Source organism: Sebastes fasciatus, chromosome 5, assembly GCF_043250625.1.
Source record: "Sebastes fasciatus isolate fSebFas1 chromosome 5, fSebFas1.pri, whole genome shotgun sequence".
NCBI classification, from domain to species: domain Eukaryota; kingdom Metazoa; phylum Chordata; class Actinopteri; order Perciformes; family Sebastidae; genus Sebastes; species Sebastes fasciatus.
Window position 1 is genome coordinate 14,943,027 of NC_133799.1, and position 27,983 is coordinate 14,971,009.

Sequence of the window (27,983 nt, forward strand, 5' to 3'; positions counted from 1 at the left end):
GAAATTAGTTAGCATTTTAGCACTTTCGGTTCCCTCGTCTCGAAGTCTATGTCTGTGTTCCAATACCCAAACTACCATCCTACTTAGTATGCCAGAAAATTATTTAGTATGTCCTAATACATAGTATGTCAAATGCAGTATGCCAAAAATACCATGATGTCCGACTACATCCGGTCACATTTTGCAGTATGCAAGCCAGCATGCTTTTCTGGCTCTTCTGAAAAACAATCCTCTGTGCAGCAGATATATGAGCAAGAGGGTTAAAGTTCAAGGCGCAATGTTATGACAAATTAGTATGTCCCAATTGTATGAATACTGCATTATGTACTGAAAGGTGTCGCTGTTATAACCAATTTCTGATTCTTACAAACAGTCCCTTTAACATTTACCAAGTGAAAAAAAGTAAAATGCTGTAGGAAACACTCTTTTTCCTTTCTTTTTTTAAATTAATAATATGCATAATTATTGTTTATTATGTAATTATATGCATCATTACTATATTTACTATCGTTTCTGACACTATTTGTCATGCTATTCATGCAGTAAACCTGTGAACCCTTGGTGTTGTGAAAGTCCCTCAAAGGAGATGTCAGGGGCTGGATGCATTCTCTGCTCGCTGATTGGCTGCTGACCGACAAACATTACGTCACTTGTCTCCGCCCCCCTCTCTGTCAGTGCAGTTGCAAACTGCGTCAAGCTCGCGATAGTTAATCTGAACAGAGCTGTAAATTATATATGCCAAATAGAGGGGCGAAATTATGGAATAGATCATGTGTAGCACACTTTGTAAGTAAAAAAAAAATAGTTTAATAAAAACTACAAAAATGTATGATTAAAATGACGTCAGTGCAGCAGCAACTCTGATCTTTTATTTTGAAGTTTGTTCTGGAAGTCTTTTCTCCTTTTTCCGGTTAGCGTGACACTGAAGGATCCAAACAGAAGGTTAGCAGCCTGACAGCTAGTCACCTCTCAGAGAAAGGAAAGGGATTCCTCTGCTACTGTCGACGCGGAGCAATACTGTGTGTGTTATGAGAAGAGTCTACTGGCTGTGTTAGGACTGTGGTAAGGAAATAATACAGCTAGCTAACTTAGATATATAGTATTATTATAATGCTAGTTTACTACCTCATTGTAACGTTAGCTTAGCTTAATCTGTTAGCTTGTTTTGCATGACAGCAGTTTAACATACAAATATTAGTCATCATGAGTAGATAGTTGAGAAAACTATATAGTATGTTAATATCATGTGTCTAGTGTATTGAAGTTGCAGGAGGTCACTGCTAACTTCTATGATGTCTTCACAGTTGGATAACTTAGCTGAACATGTTATTTAACCCTGCCTGCTCTCCTGCAATGCAAGTTACCTAAACAGCTGTACAACTGCAAAGTACTGAGTGTTGACTTTTACTGGGACACTGTCTGAGTTAAACAACTCATTATCTGTGTAAAACAACAGTCCCTGTTGTAGATTTCTATATAATCACATTGTAATAATCTCCTGCAGTGCACTCTTCTGCAGACTTTCTGTGACTCTGTATAACCAGTTGTTTCTTCTTGCAAGAATAATGTATACAACAAAGACCTTTCATCTGTTAGAGATCTTTATTTCAACCTTCATTAGGACTCATCTTGGAATATTGACAGAATTTCCATTACAGTAGCTAGTTGAGAAACTATATAGTCATTTTATGTTAATATCATGTGTCTCTAGTGTATAGAAGTTGCACGAGGTAAATGCTAACTTCTATGATGTCTTCACAGTTGGATAACTTAGCTGAACATGTTATTTAACCCTGTCCGCTTTCCTGCAATGCAAGTTACCTAAACAGCTGTGCAACTGCAATCTTATCACAAACATATAAACCGTCCAGCTTGATCTACACAGTTTAATAATGATATCACTGTTCATGTGCACTGATATACCTGTGTGTGTTTGCCCTTTTTGACCCCTCTCTCTGTGTTTAGATTGAACACCATGGCTGCGGCTCCTCCTCTCAGACGGTCAGATTCAGCTATGGGGGAGTTCTCCCCTCTGAAGCGCTTTGTTGTAGCCAAGAAGAAGATCAGCGATGTGTTTGAACAACTACTCAACTATGTGAAAGAGACCTCAGAGTTTGTAGAAGGTGAGAGAGGGTTTTATAGTAGGTAATGATGTTTTATCATCTGTCAGTCAACTCTGTCTGAATGGCTCATGATGTTGTGTGTGTTTTGGACAGAAACCTGTGGGAATAAAGCTTTGCAGGACATTGCGAGTCAGGATCAGAAGTTGGAGATTCAGGCGTATGCTGACAAACTTGCTATCATTAAGGAGGTGCTGGCACGCAGACACATGAAAGTGGCCTTTTTTGGCAGGTAAAAAACACCTATACACGCACCTGAATTTTATTTGTAAAGAATATTTAACTTTTCTGATGTGATTCTCAAACTGTCTTTTTTTCCATAAAAGCAACCTTTGTACACATGTAATTGTCGTGATGTACAAAATGTGCACATTAAACTAGTATTTCCACCAAATTATTCAGGTTACCAGTTTTGCATTCACTTTTATGTTCTGACTGGTATCCTTGAAGTGACATTTTTTAGTCACCTCATTAATTTTTCTATTGTTAAAACCCATCCTTCATAATCGAGTTTGAATGGAACCACTGACGTAAAATCCAAAACACAATAAGGAGGGTGAGTCAGAGAAAAACAGAGATATTTCCTCCTCTTGGTTCAGCAGTGAGTTGCAGTTTCTTGACCCTCCTTGTATTAACTTCCTTTTGCCACTGTAACCATATTATCTATTCAGTCTGACCCATTAGTAGCTGCATATTTGCATTGCATTAACATTTAGTGGATTTGATACCCTAGGACTTTACATGTGTTCATTTTGATAGTAATTGGAAGTTTGAGCAAATTATTTGGCTCCACATAAGGTCCCTGACTCTTTTGTTTGTTTTTAGGACCAGTAATGGTAAAAGCACAGTGGTCAACGCCATGCTGAGGGACCGCGTGCTGCCCAGCGGGATTGGCCACACCACTAACTGCTTCCTCAGCGTAGAGGGCACAGATGAGGACAAGGCCTACCTCAAGACGGAGGGCTCCGATGAGGAGAAGAGCATCAAGGTAAATGTTATTCTAATAACCGGTTTGCAAGGTTTGGTTAGGTTTTAATTAGTCTTTTTATGAGCACTGGTCTGTCTCCCATTCATTTACACATTTTTGATGTTCTCATCTATTGAGAACTACTTTGTACTTGTGCTAGAGTAATCGAGGACACTGTTTTACGCAAACCAGAATATAGCCATGTTCACTAATCAATCAGACCGTCAGTGACTGATCAGACCTCTGTTGTTTGACTGGTGTTTGCCCAAGGGCAGTCAGAATGGCAGGAATATGGTTGATGAGATTTGTTGTTGTTGTTGTACTCAAATGGGTCACACGGTCGAGGAAACAAGCCGATGAGGTTTATTCCTCACCCTGATAACAGAGCCAAGCCCATATCTTTATACTGATTCTTCTGCAGGTAGTATCAAATGGTTTTAATGGTAATAATTAAACATTAAAGGGTCAAAACATATAACAGGTAACACAGAAATCCTTAAATTTTGCATGTCAACTTGTCAGCTGTTATTTTGGTGTAGAAAAGAATAATGATGTATGATGTTTCCATTTGGCGGTTGGCTTGTGTTGATTTCCCTGACCGTGCACAAGCTACCTGAACCTACAGCCGTGTTAATATTGACCCAGGTATGCAGGATATTTACAATGGTGTCAGATGTTTGAATTGAAAACCAGTCAAGTAATTAACTAGATAATGCTACATACATCTTAGAAGTATGGAAACCTTCCTTTCAACGCAGTAAAAACTAGAAGGACCAACTTTATATCTTATAAAATGTGATTAAAGAAACAGCCATCAACCCCATCACAGCCTGAAATAGAAAAGTCATAGTTATTATTACAATTACAGGAAACATGTAAACATGTTTTCTTCAATTTATAACGTTAACAGAATGATCACACTAATAGCTGCACTTTAAAGAGAAGCTGTTACATTAACAACCATAACTTCAGTCTGTGTACATCTTCTCTGCAGACTGTAAACCAGCTGGCTCACGCACTCCACATGGATGAGAGTCTGGACGCCGGCTGTCTCGTCCGTGTGTTTTGGCCGAAGACAAAGTGTGCTCTGCTTCGAGACGACCTGGTTCTTGTAGACAGGTAACAGGATCCCTTAATCACATCTGGAAAGTTTGTGAATATCAATTTGACAGCTAAAAAAGTTGGATTTACAATGATAAAGTCAGTAATGTGCAGAAAAAAAATCAAGCTCAACTGGACATAATATTTCTAATATTTTGTAGATGTCAGGCATTTGACCTCTTGACCTCTCTTCCACTCTCTTAGCCCAGGGACAGATGTCACATCACAACTGGACAGCTGGATTGACAAGTTTTGCCTGGATGCTGATGTCTTTGTGCTGGTGGCCAACTCTGAATCCACACTTATGAACACGGTAATAATGACTCTGAGCCTCATGAAGCTCATGACTCAATATCCTGTGACATTTACACAACATGTTGGTATTTTGGTGTGGATAGTGTGGAACTTAATTAATCATATGAGTAGATATTTCTGTTTCCGTAGCTCATTATCACTGAATGTTCCTTTTAAAGGTATTTTAGTGTCCATTCAGGGTGATGATAGTACAGTAATCTGACCATTTTAATTGTCATAACTAATAACAGCAAATGAAGTAAGTTTTCAGTTATGCCAGTCACTTATGTGTACTTAAAGGGTCAGTGTGGTTGTTTTCTATGCTGAGCTGATTACAGAGTGGAGAGTGTGGCTGCTGCCTGTGTGTGTTTGCATCCAGCCACACAGACTCCACTTTTGTTTCTGTCTGCTCAGGCATTCATGCAATGTGAAGCTGGACGCACAGTCAATCACAGAGCTCCTTAACCCGGCAGCAACTCTTAAAGGGAAAGCAAACACACACATTCCCCTCTGGGATTTTCCATGGAAATAAATCCCAGGCTTTATGTAAATAATGTAAGATAGCCAAAGTAGTGGTGTAATGTGGCCGGGTGTGCAAATCGTGAACATTTGTATCCATGTTGCCAACCAACTTTGCTGTCTTGGTGTGCAAAGTAATTCATGGGTTTGCCCTGCATTAACTGGGGTACATAATACTACTCTAGTAAGCATGGGAGCCCATTCTATATACTGTTTACCTGGATATAAGTTTGGCCCATTGCATGAACTGTTGGGTTGTCAGTTCCATGGGTAGTGTTTGGGATATACAGTACAGTGCAGTCGTGGCAGAATATTCATTTTGACGGATTCAGTCCTTGAGTTTAAATTTAGATATCTACTTTGAGCTTTGGGTTCAAAGGTCCAAAATCGATTCTGGATTAGCTTGCTAGGTATTTAGTTAAATATATGCCCACATTTTTTCATTTCAGCTGGTATTTTTCTGTAATATCCTTCGTAGTTTCATTAAAATAAAAAGAAATAAATGTATGTCTGTTCCTGGATAGAGCCAGACACCGGATGTACACATACAGTACATCCAATGTAGGTTTGAATGAATTTGAATCAACAATAAATTACGAGTCCTTTCATTTTTATTGTGTCCAAACTAACATACATTTTGATCTAGAGTGGTGCTTTTTGGCAACTTTCTGGAAAATGAAAAGTTTTCGATTGTCTGAGAGGAAAAGGAGAAAAATGAGTTATTAAATATAGATTTTGTTCTTCACTAATTTCTCTCTCTTCTTCCTTCCACCATCTAGGAAAAGCATTTTTTCCACAAAGTGAATGAACGTCTGTCAAAGCCCAACATCTTCATCCTCAACAACCGCTGGGACGCCTCAGCAAACGAACCAGAGTACATGGAGGATGTGAGTCAACCGGCTGTTGTTTCTGTCTCATATCAGAATCAATAACAATTCATTGTTACAGAATGTGGAACAATTTTACAGTTTTTTGAAAATTACCAAGAATAGCTACTACTAGCTATTAAGCAATGAAAATGTTTTTTTATTTACTTCTTTTCATATTATTATCCATAGTGCACCCTAAGATTGTGACTCCTCTTCCTCCAGGTGAGGAAGCAGCACACAGACCGTTGTGTGAACTTCCTGGTGGAGGAGCTGAAGGTCGTGGACCGCGATCAGGCACCCAACCGCATTTTCTTCGTCTCCGCGAAAGAGGTGCTGAACTCCCGCATGCAGCGTGCTCAGGGCATGCCTGAAACAGGTGAGGCTTCACGTTATATTTGTGGAGGATGGAGGAGAAACAATGTCCATATTTTTTATGTTTGGTATCATTCACAACCAGGATGTGTTGTTTACCAAACAGCTAGGTTGAAATGGCAAAAAAAATTAATTAATCTTGAATCTTTACATGAAATTTGGATACAGTTTAAGTTTTTTATTTTATTGTTTTATGACCAAGATTTTTATTGACTTTTTTTTTTATTTTTATTTTTTTTATTTTTTTTTTATACTTATTAGGGAAATAGTTAGGTATTACTAAACTCTATTCATGTTGCAAATGAGAAACAATAATGAAAACAGTGATTACAGTAATGGAAATGATCTAAAGCAAATAATTAAGGCTTAAACAATATAAAATAAATCAATAAACAGTCATGTGTTTCACATTCGATTTAGGAGAAGGTGTCTTCGCTGATGCAAGTTGTGTATTTGTACAATAATAGTAAATACTTTTCATTTTACATCCAACAGGTGGAGCCCTGGCTGAGGGCTTCCACGAGAGACTGAAGGAGTTCCAGTGCTTTGAGAGGAGGTTTGAGGTGTGTGTTTGTGTGTGTGTGCGTGTGCGTGTGTGTGTCCTCTCCATATCTTCCAATAATTGTATTCCCACTTTTTAAAGCAAAATCTATTTCCTGTCTGAACTAGACAGACAGATTTTTAAGAAAGTAGAGCGACTTTCAATACGTTTGGCATATTTGTGATTAGACGCTGATATATCTGCTACCAGAAAGACATCTCAACCGGTACGCCTCTGAGGTGAAAGCAGTGTCAAATCAAACTGGAAACAGCAGGTTACACGGACACTGATAAAGTTGATAAACACTGCGGTTGGTGTATCATAAAAAGCTAAGCAAATCTTTCTGTCTGGCTGCTGCCGAGAATGAGTTACAACTGGAGAGAGAGTCAAATCATAATAGTGATTTCCCTTCTATCAGACCAGGAGATACAGACAGTGGCTGCTTTATCAGGCTCTGACCCAGAGCTTACTTTATTGCTTCACTTACACAAACTCCTCCTCTGGCATTTGAGAATTTCAGTTGCCTAGTGAAAGTGTGTGTGTGTGTATGTTTTTCAAAGCGTGTGTTTGAGATATTGCATGGTGAAAGAAACTGAATGAAATTAGATGCAACCAAAGTCCCTCTCCTAACAGTAACAATTAAGCTGAGCAGCAGTCAGCTACTCGACCCTGGCTCAGGGTTTAGGTTTCACCACCAACCATGCAATATGAAGCTGGCGGCTCCGGGGCCTTCTAGACCAATCACTGTGCCTCTTCCATCAACCTGCGTTTTCATTGCTGAAGTCTAGATTCACTAAGGCGAGGGCATCCGTTTGTTTTCATTCCACTTTGGTTTTGTTCTGTCTTAACAATTTTTGTATTGTTGTGTTTTCTGTGTTTTCATTGTAACTAGCAGGAATTTAATTGTGTCCATACTGGGAGGAAATTATCATAAGACTGAAGGCCTTTTTACACACCGGGGGCTATTTTTTTCATGCGATTAATGTGCACATCAAAATATTTATTCGAACAGTTTGTTTTTGCCTAGAACGTGAATATCATGTGGTGAAAAAGCGACGTAGTTTTTATCTGGAACAAGGTAAATTTTTCTGAGGTTTTAGCACCGCGGATAAAGGCTTCAACCAATCATGTTGTGCGGAACAGGTTGAGTTGCGCCTATAGTCCGAACCAAGATAGCAAACTTTATTACTCCTTTCAACCTTGACAAAGACAGCACAGACCAGATCCACTCTGTGTGTTCTTACCTTTCACAATAAAAGCCCTAGATATATAATATTCACAGGCGAGTATTTCACGTTTTCGTGTTGTTTATTCGTCACGCAAAATTTATCATCCTTAATTTTGCAGTCATGGTTGTTTTGGCTACAACCGTGGTTATTGTGGTAACAGCAAATGCAGTTTAATACTACACTTCCCAAACACACAAGCAGCGATTTTGTCAGAAATACAACAGAAAGCAACTGCTGTTATCTGGTTACAGTGCAGCCAAACTAACTTTGAATAACAAAGTCAGTCTATAATCAGAGCAACCACGATCTGATTTCATGCCGCTAGTCGTTTTCCAAGCAACGTGGGAATGACGGACTCCGCCACTAACAATGAAAACTACTTTATATAGAGAGATGATCACTCAATATAAATATGTTGAAACGGCTGAGATTAAAAAATGGGTTTTGATTTCATGAAATTAAGGACTATAGCTATAAGTGAAATAAATAACAATGGCGCTTTAGACATAATCTGCTTGTTTTGCGTGACCTACAGTAGATTAAGGTGTGGAAAAGGGAATTAACACAACTGATAATTTATCCCAAAATGACACAATATTCCTACTTTTACAGTATTTTTTTTATTTTCTTTCACTTGCATTCTTGATTGTATTCACTTGATGTGTTTTTATTATTTGGGGCTTCACCAACACATTACTGTGACCTTACAATATGTGGGCTGTGGGACGCAAGATATACACACTGCTGCTGTCATTTTCACACCTGTGTTTCCATTTCTGTTCTTCTCCTAAGTTAAAGTAGCAGGTGTCTATCTTGTCCTCTGTTGGTCCCTGGTGGTGTGCATGAAGTTCATGCACCCTATCCAGCAGCAGCCCCCCCCCATAGCTGTCACAGTAACTTGTGTGTTATGGCCTCGCAGGAGTGTATCTCGCAGTCAGCAGTGAAAACAAAGTTTGAGCAGCACACTATCAGGGCCAAGCTGATCACAGAAAAAGTCCAGGGCATCATGGACGCCATCAACATCGAGGCGGCGGAGAAGAGGTGGGTATCTTGCTCTATACATAAATATATAGTGGGAGTGGATTGGCAGAGATTCTTTATAGAGGTAATCTATGAAACTAAGTAAATGTTGGTGTAACATGATTTTAATGACTTTTTGTTTAATAATAGAGATATAAATTAACTAATATAACGATCAGTGGATTTCTCAAAAGTGGTACTTTCTGTTGTGTTGCCCTTTGTGTATCTTTACCTGATTCTTTTTGACAGCGACATGGTTCAGCTGCTAGTTTGCGTTTGTGACTTTATTTTCTGATGGTGGGGCGGGGTCTCAGAGTGGCGGCACTGGAGGACAGAGAATATCAGATGGACCGACTGGACTTTGTCAAGAATCAGCTCAACCTGCTGATTGATGATATCAAGAAGAAGATCAAGGCCATCAGTGAGGACGTGGAGTCGAAGGTAATGAATTAGCGCTACAAATAACAATAGTTTTCATCATTGATTGATTTCAATGCATTGATTATTTTCTTGATTAACTGTTTGGTTAAAATGGCAGAAAATAGTGAAAAGTCCCAAAATCTAAAAAAAGTCAATTAATCATCATATAAGACCATAAAAACAGCAAATCTGCCCATTTGAGAAGATGAAACCAGCAAATAATAGCTAATAAATTGAAAAAAAAAAAAGTTCTGTAGCTGACTGATAACTCTCGTTGCGTTTCATCCAGGTATCCAACGCCATGGGAGAGGAGATCTGCCGTCTCCATGTAATCGTTGATGAGTTCCACTGTGATTTCCACCCATCACCGCATGTCCTCAAGATTTACAAGTCTGTAAGTAGAGGCACAGATTAATTATTCGTGACCACACCTTTCTTGTATTTACTGCTTTCCATGTCACTTCTGACTGCTGTTGCTGTTTGCAGGAGCTGCTCTCTCACGTGGAGGAGGGGATGGGCAAGAACCTGGCCTTCCGCTGCTCCAACGCCGTCAACGCTTCTGTCCAGTCCTCTCAGAAATACATGATGGGTAATACAACTGTAAACATAACTCTACACAAAATAATGGGATCTCCATTGTAGTGCTGAGTCGCATTGTCCATGTCTGAGTTGTCTCAAGGCTTACCAAGAACAGGGGCATGCTTTGGCCTCAGTCTGTAGCCCTTAGGTTTAGCCATCGGGATAATAATAATAATAGGATGATAACCTGCACCCCATCATTTACCTCTTAATGATCAAAGTGAATTTAATCGACACCATCAGTGAGGGATTATAACTTTCTCATGGTCTTTTTTCATTTTAATAAATTATATAGTTACAGAGCAAACAACAAAATAGAGTAAAATAAGATAAAATAAAATAAAAATCAACAAAACAGAGGAGAAAAAAAATATTTAAATATAATAACTGATTACATTAATATCAATTCATTGGATATAGTTGAGAGATAGCTGAAAATTCATGTCAGAGTATACATATACAAACACCAGACAACAACCGGGTGGCATAGGTACACACATGCAATTATCTTAGTTGGCACATCTAACCGGGGGGATCATTAGAAATGTTGTGTGTTGTATACCTCACCCATTTTTCAATTTTTTTTTCCAAGATAAGAACTTGATTTTTAATTCTCATGGTTATTTTTTTCCATTACATATATTTCATTTACAAGATCCTTCCACTTAGAGTTAATTAATCTATCATCTTTTAATGATGGAAGATGGAACAATAATGAAGATTGAAAGCTAAAACGACTGGTTGGTTTTCTAAAATTATCATTTTCTCAGAACCTTTCCTTGCTTAAAAGGCCAAGGAATAAATCACCATTTCACAGAAAATGACCTCAGCCCAGATTTCCAGTCAACCGTTGTTTTGTTTTTTTTCCACTCAATCTCTCATTTAAAGAGTGATGCTAAACTTAGTCAAAACCTTTTGTGCATTCAGGCTATGCTCTGCAACGCCCAGCGCCCTGCTATATTTACCCTCCTGGCCGAATGGCATCATCCCATGCCCCATTATGCTACAAGTGCGTCACTGGGTCGGGCAACGCATGCAAGCTGTGCTCAGTGACAGTGATGTTGAAAAGGTGTTAATGTGCCCTCTGATGAGAGGGACTCAGGTGCTGTTATGAAATTGTGGTGTTATTTATTTTTTCCCCTAAGGAGAGATAAAGAAAAGCAGAAGATTCAAACCATTCAAATCTTTTTTGCTTTATAGACCACAATGATAATGTGGTGGTGATGTTGTTATTTTCTGCCCCCATGTGCCCCAAATAATAATTATTAGCTTTAAAATGTACTTGTTGTTGAAGAATAGTCCCTTAAAGTGTTCAAATGTTTCCCTTTTGCATCAGTGCATGTTTATAATACAAACTAAGCTACAAATGATCCCATGACTGTTGTTTATTTCTGTCTATTATACTCTGTGTTTTCTCCCTCTCCAGAGAGCATGCTCCCTCTGCTTCCCTCTACGGCTAAGAGCCAAGTCCACATGCTGGTGCCCAGCAGGAAGTTTGACCTGAGTTACGACCTGAACTGCGCCATACTTTGCAACGACTTCCAGGAGAACATTGAGTTTCAGTTTTCGTTGGGCTGGTCATCGTTAGTCCACCGCTACCTGGGATCCGTCAACGCACAGAGAGCGCTCAAGCTGGTGGACAGCAACTTCCAGGTACGGGCTGCCACTGTGGGAGAACTGGTTATGTAGTAGGACCAACTTCTGGCCTCGTTCACATAAACACACAATACATACATTGAAGAAAGTCTTGTCATCCACTGTCATCACTCAGGCCTCTCGACCAGCGCTGGCCCTGACGCCCTCCTCAGGACCCCCCTCCACGATAGCCCCGCCCAACAATGAGACAGCCCTAATGACCCAAGAGGACTTGATGGTAGCCGTGGCAACCAACGTGGCATCGCTCACCTCCCGCACTTCAATGAGTGTGATCATCGTTGGAGGAGTGGTATGTTGTTTCTAAAATTGTTCTTGCACGTCAACATCCGGGATAAACGTACATGTAAGGGTTAATGTGCATCGAGCCCGTCATTGTTGTGAAATAAACCCCGACAGGAAGGGGTTTATTTTGCAACAATGACCCGCTAGCTGTAAATTATCCCGCTTATTACACGACTACTTACTTAAGAAGTCAATAATTTGACACAAAAACGGTCCGCCAGAGTCCGACATCAGAGCTGCAACCATAGCAACGGTCTGTTATAAAGAAAAACAGACCGTAGAACGCCATGATTGAACCAATCACCAAGTATTCAACAGAGCTGTGTAATAAATACAGTTATACATAATGTCTTTCTTCTGTGTGGTTAATGTTAAATTTTAATTTGCCTAACATAATGAGTTTTCTGTCATTTATAAGTCACGTTCTGCTCCAAATTGTGGAATAAAATTCCTCAGTCATTTGCTTTCAAATATATTTTTAACATATTGTGTGTCCTGAAGAATTGATTTATGTAGTCAGATATTACCCTCCTAAACTCGTTGCCTACTTTAGGGATTCTAGCCAAGGTTATGGCAACAAAATAAATAACTTGTGGGGAAGTTATTTTCATAGTGGATTATAAATATATAGATTCGAAAGCAAAGAAACCTGACGACATTACATATGAAGGCAGCACATGAAAACCATCCCTGATGAGGCCGGTCTAACTGTGAGGGCGCTAACCCAGCTTCTGTTTGTTTATTTATTTTCTAAGGTGTGGAGAACAGTTGGCTGGAGGCTGATCGCCCTGTCCACCTCAATGTACGGCTTGCTGTACCTGTACGAGAGACTCACCTGGACCACGAGGGCGAAGGAGCGCACTCTGAAGCGCCAGTTTGTGGACTACGCGACCGAAAAGCTGCAACTCATCGTGAGCTTTACTAGTGCAAACTGTAGCCACCAGGTCCAACAGTAAGTCCTGATACAGTGTCACGTCATAGTAGAACTAACTAGACAGGGCAGTACATGAAATGTGTTTTCTTTTTATCACAAGTATATGTGACAATTATAAGTAAGATGATAACAGTGGTCCAATTTAATCTGATTTTCTCGCAGTTCTTTCAGTCGATATGCCCATGACATGCGTATCCGCTCAAAAACATTCTCGGTGGTTAACTGTTGACATCCCTTCACCATTCCTCAATTTTCCATCAGTGGTATTTAACCTACTGATAAAGCCTGACACTTCCCATAATGTTCCTAATTCGCACACACACACACACACACACACACACACACACACACACACACACACACACACACACACACACACACACACACACACACACACACACACAGAGATCCCAACCCCACCCGTAGCTCTGTGCCCCACCCAGCCTCCCCCTATGTAGCAGGGCTAAATAAATAAGCACTGCAATGCTGTGCCCTCTGTGTTGCCAGGGAGATGGTGGCGACCTTTGCTCGGCTCTGTCAGCAGGTGGACCAGACGCAGAAAGAGCTCGAGGCTGAAATCCGCCAACTGACAGCCAAGATAGATCAGCTGGAGACCGTCCAGCGCCACTCCAAGAGCCTGAGGTCAGTCCGGCTCCTTCTCTCTTTCATCGGGGGCAACATGAAGGGTGGAGACAGTTGATGACTATTTGGGAAGGTCTAGTCTAGTTTTTCCAACTCAAGCTTGCTGCATTATCCTGCAATCAGTCAACCGATTCATAGTTTAAGAAGCAATTAATTGATTTTCAAACGGATCTCTACATACGTATTTGTCATGAGGTGCCTGTGTTCAAAATCACACCTGTAAGCAGACCTGAGGAAGCCGTCACTGGCTGAGCAGGTTTTCAGCTTTTCTTAGTCGTATTTGGAAAAGAGAGCGCTAACTGATTGCACAGAATGGAAATATAAATTAGTTTTTTTTGGTTATGCTCCTTCTGGGCTTGTGGACTAATGGAGTTTGCTTTAAATTACAGTACTGATATAAAACATAAAAGTGTACATAGTTGTGTCACAATATAACAAAAATTGGAGGAAATTGTCAAAATAGTTTTTTAAACAGGGATTTTAGGCAGGAGAGTCTGAACAGTAGGGCTGTTTATTGGCAAAAATCTGGCAATACAATACATATCATGATACAGGGCAATGATTCATTAATTTACTTTTAGGAAAACTGTCATAGTATAAAGAACACACCAGAAATTAACCATTTTAGAATAGGTTAAAATAACACATGTTAACTGCATGTTTTTTTGCCCCAAACTGCATGTGATTATCATAAAGTGGGCATGTCTGTAAAGGGGAGACTCGTGGGTACCCAGAGAACCCATTTTCATTCACATATCTTGAGGTCAGAGGTCAAGGGACCCCTTTGAAAATCGCCATGCCAGTTTTTCCTCGCCAAAATGTAGCGTAACTTTGGAACATTATTTATCCCCCTTCTCGACAAGCTAGTATGAGTTGGTTGGTAACATTGGATTCCTTAGGTTTTCTCTGAATAGTGGCTGGGCTCGACGGCGAGTATTTAATATCGTTACAGTATTTTGAAGAATCGATACAGTATCGCACAACATAATATTGCGATACTCATGTACTGAAAAGTCTCTATTTCACTATTTCCTGTTCTTGAAAGGTTTGGGAATGGTTTACACTGTACATGTTTGTTACAAAAGTCAGCTATTCAGTCATAATATACATATGACTGCACTATTTACAGAATTCAGACATTACAGAACATCTCTGCAAATTAACAGTGAGCAGTTAGAAATAAATACAATTTTACTTGACAAGTTCTGTTGGATGAAGTTGGCCCAAATTGGACATGTGTTTGTTTCGTCTGCAGACATAAAGCGACAGACCTGGAGAAACAGTTGGAGACGTTCACAAGCCAGTACCTGCAGCCTCAGCAGTGAGCTGCTCATCTTCTTCTTCTTCATCATCGCACCACAGTTTGGTTCTTGTTGAGCCAATCATTCCTCAGCCAGGCGCCGCCTCACGGTGCGCCGGTCCTCATCCCCTAAACTACACCACAGTTTCTGTGTGGGCAGTAGTGCTGGAAAGATGAATCAATTCATCAATTGGTCTATCCTCCGAAAAGAAATCTATAGATATTTTGATAATCAATGAAAGGTTAGTCATTCATCAGACAACAATACCAAACTTCTGCATCGTTTCAAGTGTGAAGACTCTTCCCTTTTTGAGTCATTTGTAAAATCTAATGTTTTTGTTGTTGTTTTGTTGTCACACCCAGTAGTCTTTTTGTAGTCTTTTTTAGATTTTGTAGACTAATCGATTAATTAAAAAAAAAAGAAGAAGATTAATTGATAATGAAAATGATCTGTAGTTCCACTCTTAGTGGACAGAGGAAGTGAAGGCCCGGATATGACAGTATTTTCCCTCCTCTTCCTCTCTTCCTTTCCTCCTCAGCCAGTCAGGTGTTTCAGGTGCTTGATAGACTATAGTGAACAAAACTGCCTGTAAAACAGAGAAACTTGGACTCATTATGCTCAAAGACGCCCCACAAAGTGGAAATAGGATCTCGGTCGGCGGGGAAGCTACCGGTCGGGTGCTACATTTTGACACTAGCGTGCTTCTAACTGTGAATATGCCTTTTTTGACTCACTTTTGTTGAACAAACAAAGTGTCTGTAAGATACATGTACATGCATCTGTTCGGGCACATGATCTGTTGCATGTTGGCAACAAAAAATGAATATATTTAATAATAAAAGAACATTTGTTTTCTTAATTATAAGGACCTAGTTAAAGTAAATTCACTGAGAGATATCATTTGAGTAGAAAGGGAAAGCATGTCTTTAGCATACTGTTCATGCTCTATTTTCTACCTGTCCAAACTGTATAGATAAAAAGGTTTTGGAAATCATATATTTTATAATATTCTACTTTATTTATACCCATTAGACCTAAAGATACACCAGTCTGCACTTTGCAAAACTGTCTTCTTTTTTCTTGAATGCGTGTTGAAATACCTCCAGATTTGCCGAATTGTATTAAATCTGCCACAATCTAAAACTTTGTGAATTTATTTGAGACTTTTACCCTGTGGAGTTTTCACTATTACGAGTTTACGAGTAAGGAAATGCATTCAACGTGTTTTTTAGACCTCAAGTATATGCACAATCCTGCGTCAGATAATTGAACGATGTTAAGTGTCCAGAATATTACATAAGTTTAAGTCTATGACTTACACAATAACCTATAATATGCTTTAGTCTCATGACAGAAATTACTTTTTAATAGATGAAAAGCACCTCACGTGGGTGTTGCCACCTACAGGCAAAGAAAGTAACACGTGCTGCAATTCTAGCACTTGCATCCTCTGCAGGCAGTGTGGCATTTGTTTAAAGGGGACCTATTATCCTTTTGTGCTTTTTCTCTTTCCTTTAGTGTGTTATATAGTTTTTTGTGCATGTAAAAGGCCTGCAAAGTTACAAAGCCCAAAGTCCAGGCCAAAGGGAGTTACTCTCCCCCACAGAAACACTGCTCCTGAAATGCCTGAAACGCCTCGCTTGAAGTCTCGCCTTATCTTCCGTAACGTGGTGATGTCACCAAGTATCACGTTTGCATAACAGCTAGTTTGGCACGCCCTCAAACAAAGCTAGTTAGAGCGGAGCTGGAACGGAATCCAAAGAGTTTGTTTTGGTTGACCAATCACAACAGAGTGGACCAGCTGACCCGGTCAGAGCAGACTGGACATTTCGTGCAGCTGCAGCACAGCCGGTATGAGAAAAGGCGTTTCGCTTCCGCAATGGCGTTATCATTGGTAACCATGAGTGCTGTGCATAGAGGCGGCAATAGCTAGTTGCACACATTGGCACTTGTAGCTGGACTGGCATAAACGAAGCTCAAGGTAACAACACACACAGAGGGAGACTGACTTCATTCTCTGCTCAGGTAGACATTACTCCTCTATATCTTTACATGGCAAATAGTTTTTTACTGCTATATTAATGCTCTGAATTCTTTATTGAGTACCTTTAATCTAATGTATATGAGTGCAAATATTACACATAGTTCTTTGTTTGTTTACAGTCTAAAATGTTGTAAAGGAAATCAGTCAGGATTTGTATTCTTGGTTAGAAGCTTTTTATTGGTTACAATAACTCATGGCAACATATCAGTATCACCAAGCCACTGTACAAATACAAAAAAAAGGTCTGGTGTGAAAAAGACTATAAAAATTATTCCATAACAAGTGATTATAATTTCACACAATAGCACTGTAAGAGAATTATCATGGCACCAAGTCCCTGGTCTTTACTGGCTTAAAACAATAAAACAATAAATAAAATCAAAACAAAAAATGTCAGAACAGTAGGTTGTAGAGTCAAAGGGCAGTGCATTATTTTGTGATGGTGCTGTGGTGTTGATCATGTGACAATCAATTCACGTGGTGGGGTGTCTATGAATCAGAAAATTCCTCATATCCAGATATTAAATTTGAAGAGTCATGCATCGAAATACCGCCTGAACTTGTGCAGCAGTGACACTTACACATCTGCTCTTTGAAGTTAGATGTTGGCACTGTGGGTGACTAATGGCAACTTTACATTGATTGCCAAAAACATACCACTCCAATGCTCCAAAGAAGTCACAGATCTTGGTGCTTCAGACGTAAATGCATCAAATGTGGATATTTTGTAACACCAAAGAGGTTGATTCAACAGCTCCATATCAGTTGTATAGTTAAGAGAATAAACTGAGACTTCAGGTAAATACGACAATAATGTGAAATTAAATGAAGTCAAGCACCTTTTTGATTAATGAGTGAACTGCACAGGCACGTAGAAGTGTTACTATTCCAGGTTCCAGCTGCTAATACTGCTGAATTACACACAGAGCGAGGGAATGGTTGCCTGCCGAATATCAGTAATACACACAATCCCCTTTTCAGCTGTTAAGGGCTATGGTGTCTTTTTTTTTCCTTTTCAATTTCACACAATGTCATGAAAGAACTGGGGAAGGTTTATTGTAATAGTTTTATATTTTGGGGAAATACGCTTATTCGCTTTCTGGAGGAGAGAGGGAATGTCCGTCCGTTTGCAAATAACTTAAAAGGCTACTTCTAGCTGCCGGCTAGCTTAGCTTAGCATAAAGACTGGAAGCGGAGGGAAACGGCTAGCCTGGCTCCGTCCGACAGCCTCTCTCACAAATTAACACATATCTCGTTGATTTAATGTGTACAAAAACTGAAGTGTAAAAATGACATTGCCATTAAATGGTGGGTGGGTATGTGTCTGACCAGTTGCCAGGCAACCAGTGGAGATTCAATAATGTCACTGCTACCCGTCAAGAAATAGACTGGCGAATTGTCGTTTTTAACACTCTGGTTTTTGTTTAACAAATGAGATGTAACGCCGAATTCACACCAGGCAACGGCGGCAAAGTGCGACTCACCGCAAGAATTAAATTTTTCTGCAGCCGGTTGGCGTGTTCATGTGTTTCAGATGGGAAGATATTCTTTGTAACATAGGTCAGCATGTCACAGGAGTCACAGGATCTGTCTACTACATGGCTGCGGGTCCTCTCTGGCCGCACTTCGGCGCTAAAAGTGAAACTTTTCCCCAACTTTTGTTTGGCCGCACTTCGCCGCAGAATCAAACGGCCGCAGCTCGTCATTGACATTGCATGGCATGGCAGCTCACCGCTGCTCTGGTGTGAATTCGGCATAACGTGTTAACTAGAGAGCTTCAGACAGAGCCGGGGTAGCTGTTTTTCTCCCGTTTCCAGTCTTTGTGCTAAGCTAAGCTAACAGGCTGCTGGTTGTAGCCTAGTATTTAAAGCCTCTGAACACCCACAGAGGTGTTTTCAGTTATTCTGGCTGATTAGACCTCTTCTCAGGTTGAAGCATTGATGGGCATGTATTAGGTCACGAATCTTCACCTACCAATAAGAATGATAAAGTTGTGATTTGTCCCGCCCTCACAGGTTCAACAAAGCCAACAGGAGGCTCAGGAAGATGCCACTCAGTTAGTCTAAACAGCCCACACCGTCCTGAGAAGAGGTCTGATCAGCCAGATTAATTGAAAACACCTGTGTGGGTGTTCAGAGGCTTTAACTACGTTAAGAGATAGTGTAGATTTTCTAAGCTAACCGCCAGAGCGAACCTTTCCCAAACTAATCAAACCATGTAATGCTTTAAATACATTTCGTCATGTTTATCTGGGGACACACGAAGGCCTGACGTCCGCTTTACTCTAATAAGCACTGTTAACTTAATAACACTTTGGGATACAAAGACCCATCTTAAGCAGTCCAGATCAGACAACAGACTGGGTATAAAATCAGATACGGACGTGAAGTAATAATGGATATGGAGAAGGCTGGCACTTGAGTAAAGTGAGCAAACGTTTTTTTTTTTTTTGTCACATTGACTAGTTTTCAGTTCACAGCTCAGGGTCTGTGGATAACATTGGCACAAATGAGGAAGTAACACTTAGATCTATATGTTATCCACATACATCAGCAAATCAACCCCCCCCCCCCCATCCCATCCCTTCCCTCCCCCCACACACACCTCAACACTGATATGAAATACATATCACATCCTACACACCTCGAAGATATTCTCAGGCTAAAAACTATAACTGTTATTTTTAACATTCTCTCAAAATGGGTTCATTAATGCAAAGCCAGGTAGAAGCAGCTAAAACACTTAAAAAAAAAAGAAAAGGTCACTAGAAATCACGGTATGCGAAAGAGGGGTTTCATTGATTTGAACCTAAATAAATACTACAAACTGTACGGTAGTAGTAGAAAGCAGAATTGTATAAAAAAGTGATGCTTTAAGAAGCAGAATGGAGCTGTATGTGTTCGCCGTGGTTTTCCTTAAGCATGCTTTTTAGTGTTCACTCGTATCAGAATGTGCTTCTATTGGGAAAAGAAAAATAATTAGCAATCTCTCTCTCTTATTGATCAGTGTGTAAAAAGGAATAGTAAGAGGAAAACATTACTGTAGTCGATGCTAGCATTACCTTCTATTATGAATGGTATCGTAAGGCAGAATGGAGACACAATAGTGCCACATCTCACAGGAGCACAAACCCTCCTTTATCCAGCCCATGTGGGTCAAATGTTTATATTCAGAGATAGGCACCTGAGACAGCTGATGGATAGGTCCAACTCACGTACATTATGTGTATTTCTTTCTTTTAATTAAGCCTTTAGAGGAACCAAAATAATGGAAGATGTGTGATGAGAAAATACTCAAAATCAGAGATAGCACTTCTATGGGTAAATAAGTCACATGTGCTCAATGGTTTACATTTGTACTACAGTTTGTGAGTGCGTGTCTAGCTCTCTACTAAGTGTACATTTCTGTCTACCAAGTGTACTTTCTTCACAAGCAATATTTAACAGTTCATAACATGTTTTTGGTGAGGAAAAAAAGTGTTAAACCCTTTAAAAAAAATCTTTTTTTTTCTTCTTTTTTTCTTTTTTTACAGGCTTGTGGTGGCACTGGTGTGATTTCGGAGCGGTGAGCATGATTTCAGTTCCATGCATGCGCTCGGTTCACACCTTGTTGGCGACGAAAAGGACTCGTTGATCCTTCGCTTTGAGAAAAAAAAAGATAAAAATGACATGGCGAGCTCCGACGGACATCTTTCTCTCTTCGTCTTTTCTCTCGTCCTCAGAGGCCGCTGCTGTCCTTTATGGTCCTTTAAACGCAACGACTGACCGCTCTAACGTTTGTCCATACAGGCCTCAGCACCGTTACAGGCTCACAGTTAGAAAACGGCTTCTGCTCAGGGAGAACGTGTTTCTCTTTGCGATGCCGTTCTCTCCATCAGTGTCAATTGTACGGGCAACTTGAGATGCTTCTATAAGCCACAGCTGACAGGAGTCATGATGCAAAACCTCTATTTCGGACTATTATTGGGTTATCAATCTTATCGCACAGATGTTGATTTGCATGGAATGGATGCGATCGTCAGATATTCAGCATCCGATGATCTGAAACCACAGTCCATGTGAGTAGAGGCCGAGGCAGCGCCTCCAGTTAAATAAAGTTTTCTATCTTAGCCTAAAATTCATCAGTTTCTACTTTGGAGCGTAAGCTGAATCCACACTAAAAACATCGCTTGTTGGTTTTGAAGCGCTCTCTCTAAATCATTATCACAACAGTGTGGTGGTTTCCTTCCAAATGAAAAGAAGGGTTGTGAGGAATGCCAGGGGTCGTGTTGTTAAAAAAAAATAAAAAAATGCCATCATTCACATGATTTTGTAGCAATAATACACACACATACAAATGAGGAGAGTGAGTTTAGCTGGGCCAAATTATATTTTTGCAAATTGTTTACTTGCTAAATTCTCTTTTGTTGTTGGACGAGTGGGCTCGACTAAACCAGCAAGTACCAGAAATATTACAAAATGAAAAGTTTTAGGTTAAATTATGATACGTTGATGTGTCTGAACTTTCCAATCTGGTACTCACACAGGATAAAATAAGTGTTTCTGGCATTATGTTGTGTAGTAATGTGAATATGTACATTTAAAATAAAACATAAACCCCCCCAAAATCATTAAAAAAACAAAACTCAAGGGTGGGAAATAAACTACAAAAATATATACATACACATTATATATGCATATATGATGCATATATACACACATAATGCTATACATATATACTGTCTTTTTATATACATTTACATATTACACACCGACGCTCATCTTGTTTGTTGTTAGTCACGGTGACAGATGCTCTTTATCGCCCTCTACAGGAGAATTGGTATGAGGGCGAAATCTATTTTTTTCCTTCAGTTTTTCATAACGCTCTTTTATTAAATTTTTGATTGGACAACTCTACTGAAAGGTTCTTACTTTTGTTTCTGTGTAATAGCTGGGTGAAAAAAAAAAGTCACTTTGAAAGGTAGAAAGAGTTGGTACTTTCTCACAGGTGGGCAGGTCGCCAGCAGAGAGGAGAACCAGGGGTGAGTTGAGAGGATTTCGGCCGACATAGTGCGCAACCCTCAGGTCCAGCCCAGCAGATGAGTTGGGGTGTGTGGGGTGGGGTTGCGGGGAGGAGGAAGGTGGCGGGCAGTGATTGAGTACAACAGGGAAGAGGTTTGTTTAGTTCCAGATCCGGAGGAAACTGTCCCAGGAGCCGGTGGCCACAGCCATGCCGTCTTCTGTCACCCCTAAGCAGCTCACTCTGTTGTCGTGGCCCGCTAGCACACCTGGAGGTCAAAGAAAATAAACCAGAACACAAAGTCATTAATTACTCAGAGATCACTGCAAAGTATTCAGCTTTGCAACGTAAGCAATTACACAGTCAGTGTTCACGCTACAGGCCTTTATATTTAATTTCAACTTGCTACTCATTTGTCTGTTCTACTTATGCTTGATATTAGAGCGGAATCCATTGGTCAATTGTTCAATTTACAGAAAAATAACTGGCAACTGTTATTTTTTCCAAACATAAATGCCAAAAATTCCAGTTCCAGTTTCTAAAATGTAACAAATTGCAGCTTTTGCTCATCACTGAACAAGAAAACAACAACAACAACAAACAAAAAAAATAAAATGAAGATGAAAAAAAAGATGTCATTTACCTGCACGTTCGCCTTTCAGAGTGTCCCAGACGTTGCAGTTGAAGTCATCGTAGCCGGCCAGGAGCAGGCGGCCACTCTTGGAGAAAGACACGGAGGTGATGCCGCAGATGATGTTGTCATGGCTGTACATCATCAGCTCCTGGTCGGCACGCAGATCAAACAGCCTGCAGGTGGCATCATCTGAGCCGGTGCCAAAGGCATTCCCATTGGGGAAAAACTGCATGGAAAAAATAAATCAAAATCAAGCAGAAGTCAGGACAGTGTTGTTAAATCATATACAGTATATTATGTTTTTGAGGCACAACTGGGGAGTGGTTTTCTTTAAAACAGGCCCTTGTTTTTCCAAGAGTCTTACAGATCATCCAAGGCCATTATAAGAGCATACAGCTGACCTGCTTTAAAGGAGCTTGTTGACATGAATAATTCTGTAATTTCAGTAGAGTTAAGACGATGATGACCAATATATGGACTAATGAAATATATTAATGCTGTCACACATCCACTGTTTTAAACAAATACTCATACAACAGTTTGTATATCTTACGAAACGTTATTCCTCATTTTTCGTGCGTTTTCCTACGAATGTCCAGCAACACGTGATCTGCTCGTTACATGCACGCAGTCTTTTTAAAAAACGTCCGTCTTCACAGAAAACAACTTTTTTTAGGTTTATGCAAACTACACAGTTAGATTTAGGAAAAGATCGTGGTCTGGGTTAAACTAACTGGTTGTGTGACACATAAATCAACGTTGACTTCTTGTTTCACACGGGATACGAACACTCCCCTGGGCGAAGGAATAATGCTGTTTATATTTCTGGTAATCGAAGTATGAAAGATGTCCTGGTGGTTAGCACCCTATAGCAAAACAGATTAAAGAGAATTCTGCTACTCGGAAAAGCTCAAAATTATTACAAAAATATTAATGAGAACTCAGAGACAGAGAAGCTCAGAAATATGAGACTTTTAAAAAGACACACTGTTAAATTTGTAATTTTCAAGAATCAAGCGATATCGAATCATAATCAATCAGCAGTCCTCGATCCATTAACCCTTTACACCTGCAGTGTGAGTGCGTGACTGAAGTTTCGGTACTCACGGTGACGGCGTTGATGTCGGACACGTGGCCGGTGAAGGACTGCCTGCACATGCCGTCACGGATGTCCCACAGCTTGGAGGTGGCGTCACAGGCTCCCGACACAAAGGTCTTGTAGTCCGGGCTTAGAGACAAACTCATCACATCCCCTGTGTGGCCAGTGAAGTTGGTGGCCTGCTGGCCAGTCTCTATGTCCCACAATGCACTGTAAGAAAGGAGGAAGTGGTTAGGTGAGTGTCCCCTGAGACAATAAATGCTTTTACATAAACTGCCAGTATTAACACACTTAAAGCAATACTCAATAATATATTATCTAACACATACTATCGCCCATATTAACAGAATTTTATAAACCTGCGTAGAATTATGACCCTGTATGACTGACAATGAGTCTGCCTTTGGTATCTACTCTCACGTGATAGAGCTATAGAGAACCGAGCACAGAAAGGGAATCCACAGCAGCAACATGAGGGTAAGATAGTGAGATGGATATTGGAGAGAAACTCTTGACATTTTTATATAATGTGGTGGAGCATCTTCAGTCTACTGTGTAGCATTGAAACGAGAATATTTCTAGCATGTAAAGTGCTTTAAATGATTTAAGCTGTGCAGGTGGGAACAGAGGGTCGTTGCTCACCAGGTGGTGTCTCCGGAGCTGGTCAGTATCTGGTTGTCATCCAAGAAACGACAGCAGGACAAGTAACCTGGAGGTAAACAGAGGTTCAACATCAGATAAGGAGCCCTGCCTTGTCAGTACCCCCTGGGCAAGGCAAGGCAGCTTTATTTGTATAGCACATTTCAGCAACAGGGCAATTCAAAGTGCTTTACACAAACATTAAGACATAATTAAAACAGTCATAAAAACGTTAAAGGCAAGGCACTTTACTCTTTACCACGACTGATTTTTTACTGCCACGCTAATCCTTCTTCACAATGTTGCCTTATGTAAGTTTTAACCAGGAGTGATATCTGTGGCACCTATGGCCCTTATGAGCAGTCCCACTCACTTAGGTTGTGCCCAGGTAGCTGAGCCCACCCTTAAATCCACCTCCTGCGATTTGAAATAAAAACGATTTGAGAAATGGGCATGTTCATCCAGTACCAGGGGTGGGAATCACCAGAGGCCCCACATTGCGATATTATCATGATACTTAAGTCACGATACGATCTTATTGCGGTTTTAAACGTTTTGCAATATTGCGGTAAGAAATATTGCGATTTATTACCTTTTTTCAAATGCAAATTATGCAGTTTGTCGACATTTTTTTTAATGTAATAAGATACATACATATACTTTTACACTGTTCATCTCAGAGTTTACATTCACATATCTTGAGGTCAGAGGTCAAGGGACTTGAAAATGGACATTCTAGTTTTTCCTCACCAAAATTTAGCGCAACTTTGGAGCTTTATTAAGCCTTCTTTTCAACAAGCTAACATGACATGGTCAAATCGATTCCTTAGGTTTTCTAGTTTCATATGATATCAGTATTTTCACTGTAACTTTAAAACTGAGCCTGCTACAACCTCTGAAAGACAGAATAGCGTCCATCAGATTGATAAGAGGTTAATAGTTTATATAATAAAAGATTGATACTTGACGTCCGTGTATCGATACAATATTGCCACGCAAAATATCGCAATACTATGCTTTTTTGCCCACTTCTATCCCCCACTGTAGCCCTGTGGTAGAAAACACTCATGTCCCTCCACCATCAGAGATGTGCAGGCTCTAAAGTTGCACTAGTATATTAGGGAAACTATTGTGAAGGCAATTTCTGACCGTTATAAAATAGTACTCCCTCTCTCCCTAGGCTAACAAGTGAGACTAATTAAATGTACTGCAAGCAAAGTTCTACTCTATATTTGTAGTGAAATGTACTTTTTTTTCCATATTTCATGCTTACATGTCCTGAATACACTGCAGGGAAAGACAAAACCCAAACACTGAACTCGATAAGTAAAATTAACACTTCAAGAAAATGTTTTCGACAGGAAACATACTGTAAATAAGCCGGTGAAAACATATGAGATCCAGTGGAAAATAATAGCTTGTGTAGCTTTCCATTGTTTGACTCATTGAATCAGCCAGCCAGTCTATACTGTACATAATATCTGATAAAAAAAAGTAACTGTCAAAGTAATTTAGTATGGAAATAACAAGAAATATGCTCAGGGTTACTGGTTCAGTTGAGCACAGCCAACGATAGGCTAATTTTATTGGTATTATTTCTTGGCTGACGCTGCGCCTACCTGTGTGTCCGGGTAGCTCTCGGGTGACGCGCACGTTGCCCTCGCGGGTCTTCAGGCTGTATATGGAGCAGATGTTGTCCAGGCCTCCGCAGGCCACATAGTTCCCGGAGGGGGCGTAGGCGCACGTCATCACCCAGGAAGAACGCAGCGGGATAGCATGCATCTGAGGACGAGAAGAGTCAGAGTCATTTCTTTATGAAAGTTGAGCTTTAAGGTCAATTAAAGTGTTTCAATACAAAATGCTGTGTGATACTTTAAAGTCATCAGCTGACCTAATTGATTCTGCCAGTTCACCTCTGTACTTCACAGAAATGTGTCTGTTGATGTCAATAACCAACGTGGTAAAATAATTACATCATGATACAGATGAAGACAACGCAACTTAATATTTAGTCCAAGAGGACAGCACAAGACAGTCTCGGGTGGTTTGTTTCTCCGCTTTGGATGTCAAAACATCAGTATGAGCAGTATCTCCATACAGTTTAGGTATCAGAGGTTCAGATGGTATAGTTGCTGAATAAAAAATATAACGTAATAGTTTATGCTATCAATGGCCACATATTTTGCTCCATTTTTTGGTTTCCAATTAGAAAAGAGAGTGATATTCTTGATGTTTTGGGAACTGTGCATTAAATAACCAGATTTTTCTCAAAATACAGAGGTCACTTTAACTATTTTATCAGCCAGATTCATTTTATAAATATTTAAAGAACCTCCAGTCAACCACATAGCGGTCATTTGGATGTTGGCTTGTCGCAGTTCCCAACATATTTACAGAGTCTCAGACTGGTTGTTTTGGTCCACACCACAGTATGATTACTGTGTTCATAACTGTCCAAACCGCACCAGAATTCAATTAAAACTGACTAAATTTTGACTTGTGAAAGCGCCCTAAAAGGAACATTTGGATAGCTGATCAGCCTTTTGAACCATCTCTTCAAGAGGAGAGTCAGTAAAGTCTGACAGGAGCAGCACATTGCAGATGGCCGAAAACTTTTAAATGTACTATTACTGTTCTTGTACATATTATATACGTCTTATCATTGATGATCAATAATCTCACCTTATTTGTTGTGTAGCTGTCCCAGATGATTAGTTTTCCATCTTGCGAGGCACTGACAAGTAACCTGGAAACAAGTTAAGAACAGCAGCATGACATGTGGCTCATGTGTTGAAAAACAAACACATAATCTAAAAAGGTACATGCACCTGGATCATAAAAAGCAATGAGAGCCAGCAGCCACCTAACAAAAAACGGTGCTATACTGTCTGAATGAGTATAAGGTGCTCTGTCAAAAAGCATTCAGCGTGAGCTCCCTACTCTTCTCTCCCGTTCCCCATTTCCCTCCATCTTCCCTCTTCCTCCCCCTCCCGGTGCAAGTCTCCTCATCCAAGGAAGCCACTTTTAATGTCCCACTCCATGTAATATTCATTACCCCAGTTATGTAAAAGTCCTACTGTTGAGTGGGAGGTGGGAGCCTGATGGGTTGGGAGGAAAGCACTAGAAAGGAGATGGGGTGGGGCAGCAAGAAGGGACAGCAAAAAAGGAAATGCAGAGAAGATGATGAAGAAGTAGAAACAGTCAGTATAGAGTTAGAGTTATAGGTGGTGCAGATGCAGAAACAGCTGGAACCCCTCCCTCCCTTCCTGACTGGGTGTTTCCGTCTCTCCAGGGACAGGAAGTGGTTTGACGGTGCTACGCTACAATCAAGAGGAGAGCTATCACGCTCAAATGTCAGCGGCTGTATACAAAATAAACACTGGCCTCCTGCAGGGTCACCCAGAGGGTGCTCGGCGCGCGCGCACACACACACACACACACACACACACACACACACACACAACAGAATAATCACGTTTGAACAGCATCATCAGCTGCAGGTAATCCGAGTAGGTTTTACTATTGAAAAAAAAGAGAAAACTAATTTGCTTAAACAAAACAGATTTCTCAAAATCTACAAACTTTTACCAGAAAAACAGAACTCCTTTTTGTCTACACCCTCTTCCAGTTCATTTCCTATGGATAAAGACCAGTGCACTGCATGCATACTACATACTACTTGCATACTACTGGGAAAATAAGATTCTAAGTGCTCATAATTGA

The 27,983-nt window shown here is 40.2% G+C and overlaps 2 protein-coding genes across 5 annotated transcripts in view; one reads left to right on the plus strand and one right to left on the minus strand.

Moving 5' to 3' along the window:
- The first annotated feature begins 901 nt into the window (after positions 1–901).
- On the plus strand, positions 902–15,989 carry mfn1b (mitofusin 1b). Its single transcript, XM_074635232.1, has 18 exons — positions 902–1,062; positions 1,966–2,123; positions 2,217–2,352; positions 2,946–3,108; positions 4,082–4,206; positions 4,393–4,501; positions 5,781–5,888; positions 6,093–6,246; positions 6,738–6,805; positions 8,932–9,053; positions 9,347–9,473; positions 9,742–9,846; positions 9,939–10,041; positions 11,458–11,684; positions 11,803–11,976; positions 12,725–12,921; positions 13,411–13,545; positions 14,801–15,989. Exons 2-18 carry the CDS (start codon positions 1,976–1,978, stop codon positions 14,868–14,870), a joined length of 2,271 nt encoding a protein of 756 aa, XP_074491333.1. The 5' UTR covers positions 902–1,062; positions 1,966–1,975; the 3' UTR covers positions 14,871–15,989.
- A 1,051-nt stretch (positions 15,990–17,040) lies between these two features.
- LOC141767692 (guanine nucleotide-binding protein subunit beta-4) overlaps positions 17,041–27,983 on the minus strand; it is a 30,449-nt gene continuing 19,506 nt past the window's right edge. For all 4 annotated transcript variants that reach the window (XM_074635242.1, XM_074635240.1, XM_074635239.1 and 1 more), the window contains 6 exons: positions 26,943–27,006; positions 25,880–26,042; positions 24,264–24,330; positions 23,630–23,831; positions 22,532–22,748; positions 17,041–22,156 (listed from right to left, as the gene is read on the minus strand). In XM_074635242.1, the coding sequence (XP_074491343.1) occupies positions 22,050–22,156; positions 22,532–22,748; positions 23,630–23,831; positions 24,264–24,330; positions 25,880–26,042; positions 26,943–27,006 (820 nt within the window). In that variant the 3' untranslated portion in view covers positions 17,041–22,049. The remainder of the gene's footprint in view (positions 22,157–22,531; positions 22,749–23,629; positions 23,832–24,263; positions 24,331–25,879; positions 26,043–26,942; positions 27,007–27,983) is intronic.

Bases quoted from the DNA above. Each gene is read 5' to 3' on its own strand.
- mfn1b (XM_074635232.1), top strand. From the start codon at position 1,976: ATGGCTGCGGCTCCTCCTCTCAGACGGTCAGATTCAGCTATGGGGGAG. The intron at 4,502-5,780 runs GTAATAATGACT...TCCACCATCTAG, and splicing joins AATCCACACTTATGAACACG to GAAAAGCATTTTTTCCACAA. The intron at 6,806-8,931 runs GTGTGTGTTTGT...ATGGCCTCGCAG, and splicing joins GCTTTGAGAGGAGGTTTGAG to GAGTGTATCTCGCAGTCAGC.